The sequence below is a fragment of the Ranitomeya imitator genome, chromosome 1, assembly GCF_032444005.1.
Source record: "Ranitomeya imitator isolate aRanImi1 chromosome 1, aRanImi1.pri, whole genome shotgun sequence".
NCBI lineage: Eukaryota > Metazoa > Chordata > Amphibia > Anura > Dendrobatidae > Ranitomeya > Ranitomeya imitator.
The window spans coordinates 778520737-778536133 of record NC_091282.1 but is presented as its reverse complement, the minus strand read 5'-3'; the positions used below and the strand labels follow the sequence as shown (position 1 = coordinate 778536133).

At 48.5% G+C, this 15397-nt stretch overlaps 1 protein-coding gene across 1 annotated transcript in view; it reads left to right on the top strand.

The window, feature by feature from the left end:
• EFCAB11 (EF-hand calcium binding domain 11) overlaps positions 1-11908 on the top strand; it is a 49955-nt gene extending 38047 nt beyond the window's left edge. Inside the window, exon 6 of the mRNA XM_069736645.1 lies at positions 11112-11908. Coding sequence (XP_069592746.1) covers positions 11112-11193 — 82 coding nt within the window. The 3' untranslated portion in view covers positions 11194-11908. The remainder of the gene's footprint in view (positions 1-11111) is intronic.
• The last annotated feature ends 3489 nt before the right edge of the window (positions 11909-15397 follow it).

The window sequence follows — 15397 nt, the reverse complement described above, 5'->3', positions numbered from 1 at the left end:
AGAGCGCAGGACCTGAAACATGTGACCTCGGGGGAAGGGCAGGAGGCAGAGCCAGACGCCGAGTGGCGGCGGTGACCGGCGGAGCCGGAGAGTAGTCTTAACGTGCCGAAGTCAAGCCAGGACATCGATGAAGTACCATGAAGAAACCCGCTCTCGACTCATCCTACCCAAATAAACTACAGACCGGTCTCCAAACTCCCCTTCATCTCTAAACTCTTGGAGCGCCAGATATACTCCCGCCTTACCCGTTACCTCTCCACTCACTCCCTCCTAGACCCTTCACAGTACGGCTTCCGCCCCCTACATTCGACTGAAACTGCACTCATCAAAGTGACCAATGACCTTCTGACAGCAAAATGTAATGGTGACCACTCTCTGCTCATTCTTCTCGACCTTTCTGCAGCTTTCGACACTGTTGATCACCCTCTCCTACTCTCTAGGCTCCAGTCACTAGGCATTAGGGACACTGCTCTCTCCTGGTTCTCTTCCTACCTTTCTGACCGCTCCTTCAGTGTTCTGTTCTCTGGCTCCACTTCCTCTCCTCTTCCTCTCACTGTCGGGGTACCTCAGGGCTCAGTCCTTGGCCCCCTTCTCTTCTCCCTCTACACAGCCCCAATTGGACAGACCATCAGCAGATTTGGCTTTCAGTATCATCTTTATGCCGATGACACACAACTATACACACCATCCCCTGACCTTACCCCCGCTGTACTATAGAACGCCACTGACTGTTTGTCTGCAGTCTCCAACATCATGTCCGCTCTCTATCTGAAACTCAACCTCTCCAAAACTGAACTTCTTCTGCTCCCGCCATCTACTAACCTCCCTAAACCTGACGTTTCCCTCTCCGTGGGTGGCACCATATTAACACCGCGGCAGCAGGCGCGCTGTCTGGGTGTTACCTTTGACTCCAATCTCTCCTTCACATCCCATATACAATCTCTTGCCCGCTCTTGCCGCTTACACCCGTAGAACATCTCTAGAATCTGCCCTTTTCTCACCATGGAAACAACAAAAACCCTCACTGTCGCCCTGATCCACTCCCACCTGGACTACTGTAACACTCTATTAATTGGCCTCCCCCTCACACGACTTTCCCCTCTCCAGTCCATCCTTAATGCAGCAGCCAGGGTCATCCATCTGGCTAATCGTTACTCGGAGGCGTACGCTCTTCGCCAGTCATTACACTGGCTGCCCATTCATTACAGGATACAATTCAAAGTACTTGTTCTCACCCACAAAGCTCTCCACAGTGCGGCACCCCCATACATCTCCTCCCTCTTTTCTGTCTATCGGCCTAACTGACCGCTGCACTCTGCAAATGTCTTTCGACTAACCTCTGCACTAATCCGTACCTCCCACTCTCGACTCCAAGACTTCTCCCGTGCTGTGCCAATCCTCTGGAATGCTCTACCCCAAGATATTAGGACCATTCACAATTTGCATAATTTGTTCAGAGCGGCCTACCACGTTCACAAATCAAAGTCATTTTATGTTTGTGTGTGTGTAGCCCATTCACTATCTCCATCTATCCCCCACTCCCTGAAGATGACTGGACCATCACTGTAAATACATCATTGTAAATACACACCTGTACTTTGTATCTCCCACACCTCATTGTAGATTGTAAGCTCTCACGAGCAGGCTCGTTTTATTTCGCTTTAATTATTGTATTGTTAACGTTGTTACTTATGACTGTTGTTTTTGAAACTTAAACTGTAAAGCGCTGCGGAATATGTTGGCGCTATATAAATAAAGATTATTATTATTATTATGAAGGGATAAGACATAAGCATGGTCGAGACGTAGCAAAAGGTCGGGGAGCAGAAGATAGCGGAGCAGTACAAATGGGGCAGACAGGAGGGAAGTTAGAGTACCAGAGTAAAGGTCAGAACCAGAAACAGACAATTAGCACAGAGTCACAAGGCAAAGCACAGAACGAGAAAACAGACCGAGTCGTTCACAAGCAAGCAATCGGACTAACAGTATGCAAGCACACCAGGGGGTCAGACACACAGCCAAGACAGATGTATCACTGACAAGAATCCCCAGATGAAGGTGGGTAAATATAGCCCTCCCCAAACCAAAAGGAGGCTATACAAATTAACCCTGAGAGTACAGGGAAGGAACCCTGTCCACAACCATGACAGTACCTACATCTTAACGGGGGGCCACTGGACCCCCAGGCTTCTTCGGATGCCTGGCATGAAAAGCCCGAACTAACCGATCGGCATGCACTGAACTGGCCAAGACCCACGACCGATCCTCCGGACCATATTCCTTCCAGTGCACCAAATACTGCAGATTCCGACGCACCCCCGAGAATCAACGATGCGCCCCAACTCATACTCCAGATGACCTTCCAGCAACACAGGAGGAGTGACGGACGAGGAGTCCTCCTCGACCGCTCCCAATGGTTTCAAAACGGACCTGTGAAAAATGTTGGATATTTTGAAGGAGGCGGGAAGCTGTAACTTGTTGACCACCGGGTTGACAACCTCAATAATTTTATATGGGCTAATGAACTGAAGACCCAGTTTGGCCAAGGGGACCTTAAGCTTAATATTGCGGGTAAATAACCACACCTTCTCGCCCACTTGGAACGCAGGACCCCACCCCCTCCTCTTGTCCGCAAAAAATGTATACCTTCCCTGGGGCTTGTTGATGTTGCGATGAACCTCCACCCACAGGGCTTTTAAGTGTTGCACAGTACCCTCCGCCCCTGGACATGAGTCCATGTGAGAAAACTCCCCAAAATGCAGTTAAATCCATAATTGACCAGGAAGGGAGACATTACCGTTGACAGACTCCTACGACTGTTGAAAGCAAACTCTGTCACGGGTAACGCATCACACCAGTCATCCTGTCTGGAAGATGCCAACCATCTCAGGATTTGCTCCAAGGATTGGTTATTGCGTTCGGTTTGCCTATTAGACTCCGGATGATAGGCAGAGGAAAAAAGAGAGAGTGATTCCCAACTTCTTACAAAAAGCCCTCCAAAACTTGGCCTCAAACTTCTCACCTCTGTCAGACACCACATTAGTAGGCACACCATGCAGCACAAAAAACCTGGCCAAGGTTTCAGCAGACGGTAAAGCAGGCAGCGGTACAAAATGAGCCTGTTTGGAAAATCTATTCACCACCACCCACACAACGGAGTTACCCCTGGATGAAGGGAGAGTAGTGATAAAATCCATGGACAAATGTCCATGGTCTATCCGGAATTGGTAACGGCACCAATTCCCCGGCCGGCCAGCAATGAGAATTTTTAGAAAGGGCACAAACCCCACATGCAGACAAAAACCTTTTAACATCTGCGACTAAAGAGGGCCACAAGAAAACTCTAGCAACTGCCTCCCGGGTGGCCAAAATCCCAAGATGAGCACTCAATACAGACTCCTGAAACTCCCGCAGGAGTCTAAGATGGAATTGTCCCAGTACAAACAATTTCCCCACAGGCTTATTATTTGGAGCCAGAGGCTGGGCCTAAAAAATTTCTCCAAATCAGATGAGGTTTTGGACACTACCACCCAGGGCCGGCGTCAGCACCCGGCGTACCCGGGCAAGTGCCGGGGCCCTAGCGAAACAGGGGGGCCCATTCAGGGCCGGCGTTAGGGGCAGGCAGCTGCCAGTGCCTAGGACCACCGGGAGGGGGAGCGGCTGGGGGCTGTCTAATTATACTCACCTACCTACTCCTGGCGGCTGGTGCGGTCCCTGCAGGTTCCTGGTTCCCCAGCTTCTTCCTGTACTGAGCGGTCACGTGGTACCGCTCATTACAGTAATGAATATGCGGCTCTACCTCCCATAAGGGTGGAGCCGCATATTCATTACTGTAATGAGCGGTAACTGTGACCGCTCAATACAGGAAGAAGCTGCCGCGCCGGGAAGCACGGACTGCACCGCTCCAGGAGCAGGTGAGTTAACGAGGAGGGGAGCGCTGCGCGATACTCACCTGCTCTTCGTTCCAGCCGCTGCTCTGCCTCCGTCTTCAGTGTCTTCTGCAGTGATGCTGAGGTCAGAGGGCGCGGTGACGTGGTTACTGCGCGCCCTCTGCCTGGTGTCAGTGCAGAAGACGCTGAAGAAGATGGAGCGGTGGCTGGAACGAGGACAGGTGAATATTGAAAGTGCCGGGGCCTGAGCGACGGAGAGGTGAGTATGTGATTTTTTTTTTTTATCGCAGCAATAGCAAATGGGGCAAGTGACTGTATGGAGAATCTTATGGGGCAAATGTCTATATGGGGCCATAACGTTTGTGCAGCATTATATCGGGCAAGTGTCTGTATGGGGCCATAACGTTTGTGCAGCATTATATGGGGCAAGTATTTATATGGGGCCATAACGTTTGTGCAGCATTATATGGGGCAAGTGTCTATATGGGGCCATAATGTTTGTGCAGCACTATATAGGGCAAGTGTCTGTATGGGGCCATAATGTTTGTGCAGCACTATATGGGGCAAGTGTCTGTATGGAGCATCTTATGGGGCAATAACGTTTGTGCAGCACTATATGGGGCAAGTGTCTGTATGGAGCATCTTATGGGGCAATAACGTTTGTGCAGCACTATATGGGGCAAATGTCTCTATATACTACATGGCTGTTCTATATACTACGTGGGCTGTTATATGCTACGTGGGCTGTGCTATATACTATGTGGCTGTGCTATATACTATATGGGCTGTTATATGCTACGTGGGCTGTGCTATATACTACGTGGCTGTGCTATATACTACGTGGGCTGTTATATACTACATGGCTGTGTTTATATGCGATCATGAAGCGTGGTATGTGTTAAAGGGGGGGCCCACTGAGACTCTTTCGCCCGGGGCCCTCAAAAACCTGGAGCCGGCCCTGCTATATGGGACTGCACCGCTCCAGGAGCAGGTGAGTATAACGTGGAGGGGAGCGCTGCGCGATGCTCACCTGCTCTTCGTTCCAGCCGCTGCTCTGCCTCCGTCTTCAATGTCTTCTGCAGAGACGCTGAGGTCAGAGGGCGCGGTGACGTGGTTAGTGCGCGCCCTCTGCCTGGCGTCAGTGCAGAAGACGCTGAAGAAGATGGAGCGGTGGCTGGAACGAGGACCGGTAAATATTGAAAGTGCCGGGGCCTGAGCGACGGAGAGGTGAGTATGTGATTTTTTTTTTTTTTTTTTTTTTTATCGCAGCAACAGCAAATGGAGCAAGTGACTGTATGGAGAATCTTATGGAGCAAATGTCTATATGGGGCCATAACGTTTGTGCAGCACTATATGGGGCAAGTGTCTCTATATACTACATGGCTGTTCTATATACTACTTGGGCTGTTATATGCTATGTGGGCTGTGCTATATACTATGTGGCTGTGCTATATACTATATGGGCTGTTATATGCTATGTGGGCTGTGCTATATACTACGTGACTGTGCTATATACTACGTGGGCTGTTATATACTACATGGCTGTGTTTATATGCGATCATGAATCGTGGTATGTGTTAAAGGGGGGGCCCACTGAGACTCTTTCGCCCAGGGCCCTCAAAAACCTGGAGCCGGCCCTGCTATATGGGCTGTTATATGCTACGTGGGCTGTGCTATATAGTACGTGGCTGTGTTATATGCTACGTGGCTGTGCTATATACTACGTGGGCTGTGTTATATACTACATGGCTGTGTTTATATGCGTCATGAATCGTGGTATGTGTTAAAGGGGGGGCCCACTGAGACTCTTTTGCCCGGGACCCTCAAAAACCTGGAGCCGGCCCTGCCACCACTCCTGGCTGAAGAATGGAGGATGGGTGTTCAGGAGGAGGAGACACCAGATCAAACCTTCGGGACAATGCATCTGCCTTAACATTCTTAGACCCTGGACGGAAGGTGATGGAAAATTGAAATCCCCCTGTCTGGGGGTCAATTGGCAATTTTTTTGTGATCGGTGACAGCAGGAGTCTGTGCACTCGTTACAGAAGGACAGAGAGAGAGTAAGGTGCGGTGAGCTTACCTGCCGGAGTGCAGAACCTGAAACACATGACCTCCGGGGGAGTGGACGGAGGCGGGGCCAGACGCCGAGTAGCAGTGGTGACCGGCAAAGCCGGAGAGTAGTCTGAACTTGCCGAAGTCAAGTCGGGACATCGACGAAGTACCAAAAAGGGGTGAGACGTAAGCGTGGTCAAGACTTAGCAAAAGGTCGGGGAGCCGAAGATAGCGGTGCAGTACAAACGGAGCAGACAGGAGGGAAGTTAGAGTACCAAGCCAAAGGTCAGAACCAGAAGCAGACAATTAGCAGAGTCACAAGGCAAAGCCCAGAACGAGAAACAGGCCGAGTCATACACAAGCAAGCAATCAGACTAAACAGTATGTTAGCACACCAGAGGGTCAGACACACAGCCAAGACAGATGTATCACTGACAAGGATCCTCTGATGAAGGCGGGTAAATATAGCCCTCCCCAAACCAAAAGGAGGCTATACAAATTAACCCTGAGAGGACAGGGACTGAACCCTGTCCACAACCATGACAAGTATACTTGTACTTGCACACCCTCGAGGAACTTCGATCCTGATTTGCATATGGTTTCAACACCATATTTCTCACTGTATCTTTACAAGAAAGTTGCTGTTTGTATTGGGGGAGGGTCATGCTGACAGGATCCCTTTAAGAAACTTGTAAAACTTTTTATATATACACTGATCAGATTTCAATGACCTCAAACAGGAGAAGCGCTTTAACTACATGCTGACTGTACATCGGGCCTGGATGCTGAGGAGGCCACAGACCGGTACCAGGGCCGAGTCCAGACCTAGTGTTATACATAGACGCAGAAGAAACGCTGATCTGCAGCTTTTGAGTGCGATCTGCGAGAATGGATTCCCGATGAGCGATATGTAACAGATTGATGCCAATAATCTTGCTCTATACTTATAAAGGGAATGTGAGAATAGAATATGGGCAGCACGGTGGCGTAGTGGTTAGCACTGCAGCCTTGCAGCGCTGGGGTCCTGGGTTCTAATCCCACCCAGGACAACATCTGCAAAGAGTTTGTATGTTCTCTCCGTGTTTGCGTGGGTTTCCTCCGGGCATTCTGGTTTCCTCCCACATTCCAAAGACATACTGATAGGGATTCTAGATTGTGAGCCCCATCGGGGACAGTGATGATAATGTGTGCAAAACTGTAAAGCGCTGTGGAATATGTTAGCGCTATATAAAAAATAAAGATTATTATTATTAATAGAACATTGATGGAGACCACCGAGACAAGTCGGTACCCCCTCCCCCAACATCAGCGAGTCCGCAAAGGGGGAGTTGTGCTACAAATGTTTGACACAGCGCCATTACAATCAGCGACCTCCAGCAAGCTGTGTCGGAAGCCAAGATACCCTTCAAATTCCAGGTGAAAAAGAATAAGAAAAATAAGTAATCAATATCACCCTGCACTCCCAGGATCAGCCAATTGCAACTTCCGCAGAGGCCAGATGTGAACAGTGTCCAACCCAGAACAGCACAGCTCCTAACACTGTCTAGTGGCCATACTGGGTAGTGCAGCTAAGCTTCTATTCAAGTGCACATGTAGCATGATCTGAGCTACAGGACCTGGATTTCTGGGGGTCTGCCCTGCACCAATATATCGATGACCTATCCAAAGGACATGGGTATGACAATGGGACGTGGGCTCGTGGAACTCCACACAGTTCATTACAGATCCCCCATAGACCTGCATTAAACGCATCATCTCATTACCGAGTACAGATGTTTTCATGACCGGGGAAAACACATGACGCCGCTCGTCCCTCGCTGCATCTGATCAGGGAAAACGAGGCCCCGCTCGTCCCTCGCTGCATCTGATCAGGGAAAACACAAGGCCCCGCTTGTCCCTCGCTGCATCTGACCGGGAAAAACACGAGGCCCACTCATCCCTCGCTGCATCTGATCAGGGAAAACATGAGGCCCCGCTCGTCCCTCGCTGCATCTGATCAGGGAAAACATGAGGCCCTGCTCGTCCCTCACTACATCTGACCGGGAAAAACACAAGGCCCCGCTCGTCCCTCGCTGCATCTGACCGGGAAAAACACGAGGCACCGCTCGTCCCTCGCTGCATCTGGGGAATACATGAGGCACCGCTCGTCCCTCGCTGCATCTGACTAGGGAAAACACGAGCCCCGGCTCGTCCCTCGCTGCATCTGGGGAATACATGAGGCACCGCTCGTCCCTCGCTGCATCTGTCTGGGGAAAACACGAGGCCCCGCTTGTCCCTCGCTGCATCTGTCTGGGGAAAACACGAGGCCCCGCTCGTCCTTCGCTGCATCTGTCTGGGGAAAACACGAGGCCCCGCTCGTCCCTCGCTGCATCTGTCTGGGGAAAACATGAGGCCCCGCTCGTCCCTCGCTGCATCTGTCTGGGGAAAACACGAGGCCCCGCTCGTCCCTCGCTGCATCTCTCTGGGGAAAACACGAGGCCCCGCTCGTCTCTCGCTGCATCTGATCAGGGAAAACACGAGGCCCTGCTCGTCCCTTGTTGCCACAGGGAAATTTCAACGTTCAAAAAGAGCTCGGAAGAATAATATGAGGGCCGGACGGACTCCTTCACATATAAGTATTTACAAACACGTGGTAAAATTATTTCATGGTGAGAAGTTAACATTTATTGCAGGAGACGACCATTAAAGAGAACGGCGCCTGCGACGCTGATTAATCTGCTTTACTTCATTTCAGAATTGTCGCGGGGAAAAAGCAAACGATCGTCTGTGCCGTCCTGTCTGGGAAACTAGATTCGTTAGTAATCCGTCTCGAGGGAAAGGACGCTAACAGAATACATCAGACTGATTGCGTGTTAGTAGTTAAGCGAAGACTCGGCGTCCTGAGTGCCCTAATTATCAGCGGTCGCTCCCAGCGAAGCCTTTTTTGTGCCATTAAAGGGGTTCTCCGATTAATGAAGCTAAACTGTTGCATAACACAAAACTCTGCAGCTTTCTGATACTCTTCGTGTTTGAATTTCTCACCATTTTCACCATTTCTGCTTGCAGTCAGTGAAGGAAAACGAATTCAAGGCTACAAACTGTACAATCCCAATACTGGTCGCATTCTGGTACAATTGTGTCCATATATAATTAGGACCCCTTGTTCCACTCCTTCACAGATGGCAATGTGGATTTCATCAACTAAATGGAATTTAGAAGGTTTCCATTCACTGATGAGAAGCATAAATCTTAGAACTGCCGCTCTCTGTAGCTGGCTGGGCTTTGCATTACTCCGGTATTAGACTCTTTTACTTCGGACCGCTCTGTCGTAGTGTGAATCCCACGCAGATTTATCCAGGCGTCGCCAATCACTGACCGCATTAAAAAGAGTGAAGCGAAACCGTCCGTCTCCCATAATTGGAGAACACGGCGAGGATTTTATTAATGCCCAGTAATGGGAAACATCATAACAGCCGTCGCGATCAGAAGTAATGACTGCAGCGTCCGGGGTATTAGCCGCAGTGAAGGAGTAGTCTGTGATGAGACCATGATACTGATGGAGGCTTGTGACTCCCCCACCCGGAAATCCTGGGTAAAGGAGCACTCTTATCCCTCCTCAGGTTCACAGAATGGGCCTGTCCTTGTAAAACACTGCATTTACATGACTACAACTCCCAGCATCCCCTGCTGTTCAGTGTCTGCAGCGCCTCTGGGGAGTTGTATTCTGTATGTCTTTACACCCATATGATGCGGAAATTATTCATCATCCCCCTCTGCTTTACAGGAGCTCAGCAATAAAAGCGGGGTCTGTCTAGGACTATGTGCACACCAGACCTTTACTGCAGACCCCCTCTGCGGATTTCATTGATAAAACAGGTTAAGCATCATTAAGGGGGTGAAATCTGCGGCTGCATCCTCACAGCGCAAAGCATGATCATGATCAAGGAGCATGATCAAGGATTCACTCATGTGGCATAATGCAGCGACAAAAAAATAATCTGTTTTTGCAACTGAGAAGCCATCGGTTCTTCTGTGAGTTTCACTATCTCCGCTTGCTGTCACTGAATGTCATTTGTATCACATTTGCATCCAGGGGCAGAAAGCTTGTCCAAATCTGAGGAGCACAAGAGACGAAGCGGCAATGATGTTTTTAGGGGGGAAACGCATCACTGAAAAGGGGCTGAATATGATTTATGTGATTGAGCCACGGCTTCCCTGTAATCTCACAGTAGGTATATTACCGTCCTGACGTTGGAGAGGCTGATTAATGTCACCGGCGATCATCGCACTGGCCTTATCCTCCGTGGGTTCTCGGCAAACACCAAATACACGGCTGAAATTGAAAGCAAATGTCAGAATCAGATAATGGAAATAATGGCGGCCGATCTGTGCATGTGATGCTCCGGGTGTATTCGCCCTTTATAAGCCGTTGGTCAGTCATATTCCAGCGATGTCGGAGGTCGCGCACCATCACATCATTTAACATCATCACCCCCATCCTCCTCCCACATTCACAGAGTCTGGTAAAATTGTTGCAGCTGATCTGTTCAGCTTAGAGGATTGGCTACACCAGATGCATTGTAACAAACCCTCAGCTGTGTGCACAGGACTATGTCCTGATGCATTTTCAGGCATGAAAACCTCAAAATTACGATGAATGAAAACACAAAACTAAGACGGACAAGCGAGTTGTCACACGTGCCTGTGGGTTGTAGTCCGTTTATTCACCACTCTGGCAGATGGACATCTCCTTTAAGAAAAATACTGGGTAACATAGGTTAAAGCTGAAGGTCTGATTATTATCGGTGAGTTAATAAAGGGATATTACTGCCTCACATTATATATGTCATACTTAAGGGGATACATTTCACACGCTCGCAAAGTCTCAATCTCGAAACCTAATCTCTCCTCCATACTATTGGGGTCCCCCACCAGTCTCTTGGCGGTGTCTTCCAACAGGGGTGGGGTTCATATGATTGCTGCAGCTTATCAGCAGGCAATGATTGGCTGCAGCGGTCACTTTTCATCTGAGCCAGAACACTTTGCCTCTTACCTCTGTCTTCTGACTTGGACGGAGCATGTTAGCACCCCCATCAGACCCTTTCTTTCTTTAGGTAGCAGACGACCCCTTTAAGGACAATACCGTAGTACTAGTGGACCCTCTGTACTAACCGTCTGTTTCTCTTGCAGGGAGGTGGATGGCGATTCGGACGGACTCGTCTGCTACAAAGACTTTGAATATGTTCTAAATTACTGCAAGGACGAAGATTAGACCCACTAATTACCTAACTTAACGAGCATTTCTCCCCTAATATCCCAGTAAGTAGAAGTCGGAGTCGTCCTCGTCTGTCAGATTGTAACGTGTGTTTATCTCTTACTGGAAAAGCCAGGTGACTACTAATAAGACTGTCGGAGGTGTCACCCAGCGCTCCTGGGGTCCTCAATGGAAAATCCACCTCTTCATGCCCCAATCGGAGAGAGTGTCACTAGATTTCTCATTCAAGACCCCCGCCTCTGCTCATCATGGCCATGTTGGTCATTAGCCACCATGTTGTTATGGGATAAGTGCCCTTTAAGACCTGGCTATCTCACCTGTTTCACAAAGTGATTGGAGAGTCCCAGAAGGGGATCCCTCTATCCCCGTCCACCAGCAGAATCCGCATTGCTGGCAACCCAAGTGCGGAAACCAAAATGATCGTGCAGAAAGAAGGAAATTGAATCCGGTCTGGCTAGGCAGCGTGGCGTACACACGCGCTCTCCCGGGCAAGTGCCGACCTTGCTACTGTAACAAAATCTCTGGAGCCGCAGTCAGGAGAACTGGAGCAGGTGCAGAAGTGCCGTCTTAGGTCACAAGCGCCGGGGGGTCGTCCGGATCAAACACAAATGCGTTCCTCAGACAAGAGGCTCTCCAATCTGCCGCCTGTCCTTTTTCCGTCTCCTCCACTTCTGCAGGCAGAGAGAAAATAAAAGGAGATCCATAAACAGCAGCAGTTGTCTTGATATTTACACCACAAACCGGAGGAAGGATCGTTAGAGGCGAACGCTAGTTCCTCAGATCTGCGGATCAAACCATAGCAGGAATATGAGAAAAACAACCCAGAGAGGCGCTTTATTCTTGCGTTTTGCTGTTTGGGGGTTTTTATTCTTGGTATTTAAGTGTTAAAGAACCAGTAAGAAAGAAATCTGTAATGCGCCCATAAGGGGTTAAACTAGCGGATACAAAGATCTCCCACTATATACATCCCTTATGTTATAGATTGCAAGTAAAAATGGATATCACATGGACGTCTTCCTCGTGCATCCGACCATTCCCTTCACACTTGAAGGATCCGAAAGATTAGAGTTGGGCAAAATGATTTGCAGGAGCCTGATCCAGGGGCTGCGGTGGTAGTCAGTGCGAAGACCAGCGATCCTCCTGCTTTGCCCCTCTGCACACCAGTAGGCCACATGCAATGTAGTGATGATGTCCAATCAGGCCTATTAGGCAGGAGGAGGAGGCTTGTAGGGCTTTGGTCCAGCGGCTATGGACTACTGACTTGGCCACTGGACCAGTGTTTTGCGATTCTTTTTGATTGCCTCTAGTAAAAATGGGTCATGATAGGAGATAAAATGAACTATGGTTGGCACACAGACTTAAAACTCATGTCAATACATCCTTAACCAATGTTTGAAGGGCTGTCCCCGGCGCCTAGCATTCAGCTGAAATGGACATCTGGAAGGAGAAGCTCTCAGCCAATCAGCAGCACTGCAGCTGTTCTTAACAACTTCCCTGACATGTCCTTTTCAGTTGAATGCCAGACATAGAGGCGCCCCAACTTTAATTTCCAGTTCTGTAGTTTGGAGCAGCCACCGGTTTAACCTTGTCATGAAATATTAAATTGCCATATTGAGTTATTTCAATGGGGTCTTCTTAATGATGGCTGCCATTTTTGGAGCATCTATTCCTGGGGGCCACAATTTGCCTGTGACAGTCCACATAAAGGGTATGTGCACACGTCAGGATTTTTAGCGTTTTTTTTGCGGAATTTCGCTATAAAAACGCTATAATTCCGCATTAAAACTGCTAAAATTATGCATCCTATCATTTAGAATGCATTCCGGATTTTTTGTGCAGATGTAAGCGTTTTTTTCCGCAAAAAAAACGCTTACCGCTAAAAATCCGGACATGCTCTATCTTTTTCCGGAATTTTTGCGCAATCCGCAAAAAATCCGCGCAAAAAACGCGCAATTTCCGCGAGAAATCCGCGCATAAAAAAAAAACGCGGATTTCTGGCAGAAATCTCAGGATTTTGTCAGGAAAAAATCCTGACGTGTGCACATACCCAAAGAGGCGGCAGCTGATCGCATTATTCAGCTAATGGAAAATTACTTAGAGGACGTTGTAGCCGGAATCATCATGCCCATAAATCAGAGCTGACAGAAAGCAGCGGCCACATTACATATCAGCAAATTCTGCACCTACAGTCTGGAAATGGCTCCTGGATAAGAAAGGTGGGATCAATGGCTGATCAACGAAGCTCACTTTAGAGAACTACAAGTCACAGCACGTCATGTCAATAAAGCCTATGAAGTCCATGGTGCAGTTCTTGACTCGAGAGGTACAAACCCCATAGTTATACATCATGAATGGACCTGTTCATCCTTGTCCACCTGGTTCATGTACTACAGAGACAGCAGCAGGGCGTGTTCACATTTATATATTTATTACATGTGCTGGGAAAACTCCGGGGTCTTCTAGTACCTGCCAAAATAAAGGGCCCAAACCAAGCAGCATGATGTTGTGTGGCCGGGCCATTTGAATGTTACAGGTCCCTCGTCCCCCCGTCGTCTCATCTCCGCAGCGGCCCACCCATTCTATAAGCAGCACAGATAAACTGCACCGAGAAGTAAATTGTATCGGACTAGAAATCCTATTGGCTTATGTGATTTCGTAACCGCGCATTCAATTCAGGCTGCAATATCTGAATGGAGACGGCGCTCTCCACTCTGCCAATAAGGGTGAAATGTAATTACTTCTGCTGGAATCCGCTCCGTCGTAAATTGTAATGTGGCAGCCGCTATCCCCCAAAACCGACAGGAGCCAGAGGGGCTCAACCAACGGCAGCAGCACTTCATGCCAAAGGAAAAGCTGTGCACTACTGAAAAGTGATGTCTTCACTCCATCCGGAAATCTGTCTCTTTCTGATCTAAGCGAGAACTGGAAAACATAAACAAGACCAAAAAATCCTCTAATTTTTGTTTCCTGTTACAGCAGAATAGTGAGTGCAGCTCTGGGGTATAATGCGGGATGTAACTCAGGATCAGTACAGGCTTAGTAATGGATATAAACAGTGACTGCACCAGCAGAATAGTGAGTGCAGCTCTGGAGTACAATACAGGATATAACTCAGGATCAGTAATGTATGTACACAGTGTCTGCACCAGCAGAATAGTGAGTGCAGCCCTGGAGTATAATACAGGATGTAACTCCGGATCAGTTCAGGATCAGTAATGTATGTGCACAGTGACTGTACCAGCAGAAAAGTGAGTGCAGCTCTAGAGTACAATACAGGATATAACTCAGGATCAGTAATGTATGTACACAGTGTCTGCACCAGCAGAATAGTGAGTGCAGCTCTGGAGTATAATACAGGATGTAACTCAGGATCAGTAATGTAATGTATGTACACAGTGATTGCACCAGCATAATAGTGAGTGCAGCTCTGGAGTATAATACAGGATGTAACTCAGGATCAGTAATGTATGTACACAGTGACTGCACCAGCAGAATAGTGAGTGCAGCTCTGAAGTATAATACAGGATGTAACTCAGGATCAGTAATGTATATACACAGTGACTGCACCAGCAGAATAGTGAGTGCAGCTCTGGAGTATAATACAGGATGTAACTCGGGATCAGTAATGTATGTACACAGTGACTGCACCAGCAGAATAGTGAGTGCAGCTCTGGAGTATAATACAGAATGTAACTCAGGATCAGTAATGTATATACACAGTGACTGCACCAGCAGAATAGTGAGTGCAGCTCTGGAGTATAATACAGGATGTAACTCGGGATCAGTAATGTATGTACACAGTGACTGCACCAGCAGAATAGTGAGTGCAGCTATGGGGTATAATACAGGATAGGATCAGTAATGCAATGTATGTGCACAGTGACTTCACCAGCAGAATAGTGAGCTCAGCTCTGGAGTATATTTACAGACTGGAAATGGTTGTGGAGAACATGACATGAGATGGCATTACTAGGGAAATCAGGAAGGCTTGAAATTGCTTTATCTGCATCGGTGCGTAGCCTCCAAAGAAAGGACCACAACGTGCGCACAGATAATATGTACGTCCGGGGCCCATTCATTGATTTCTGTTTACACAGGGATCTGGATGACTGTACATGCTGCTCAGCACCTGGGACATACACAATGCTCAGGAAATGTTTACCCTGTGTGGTAGTGACGGCTTTCCAGCCCGACATTGAAA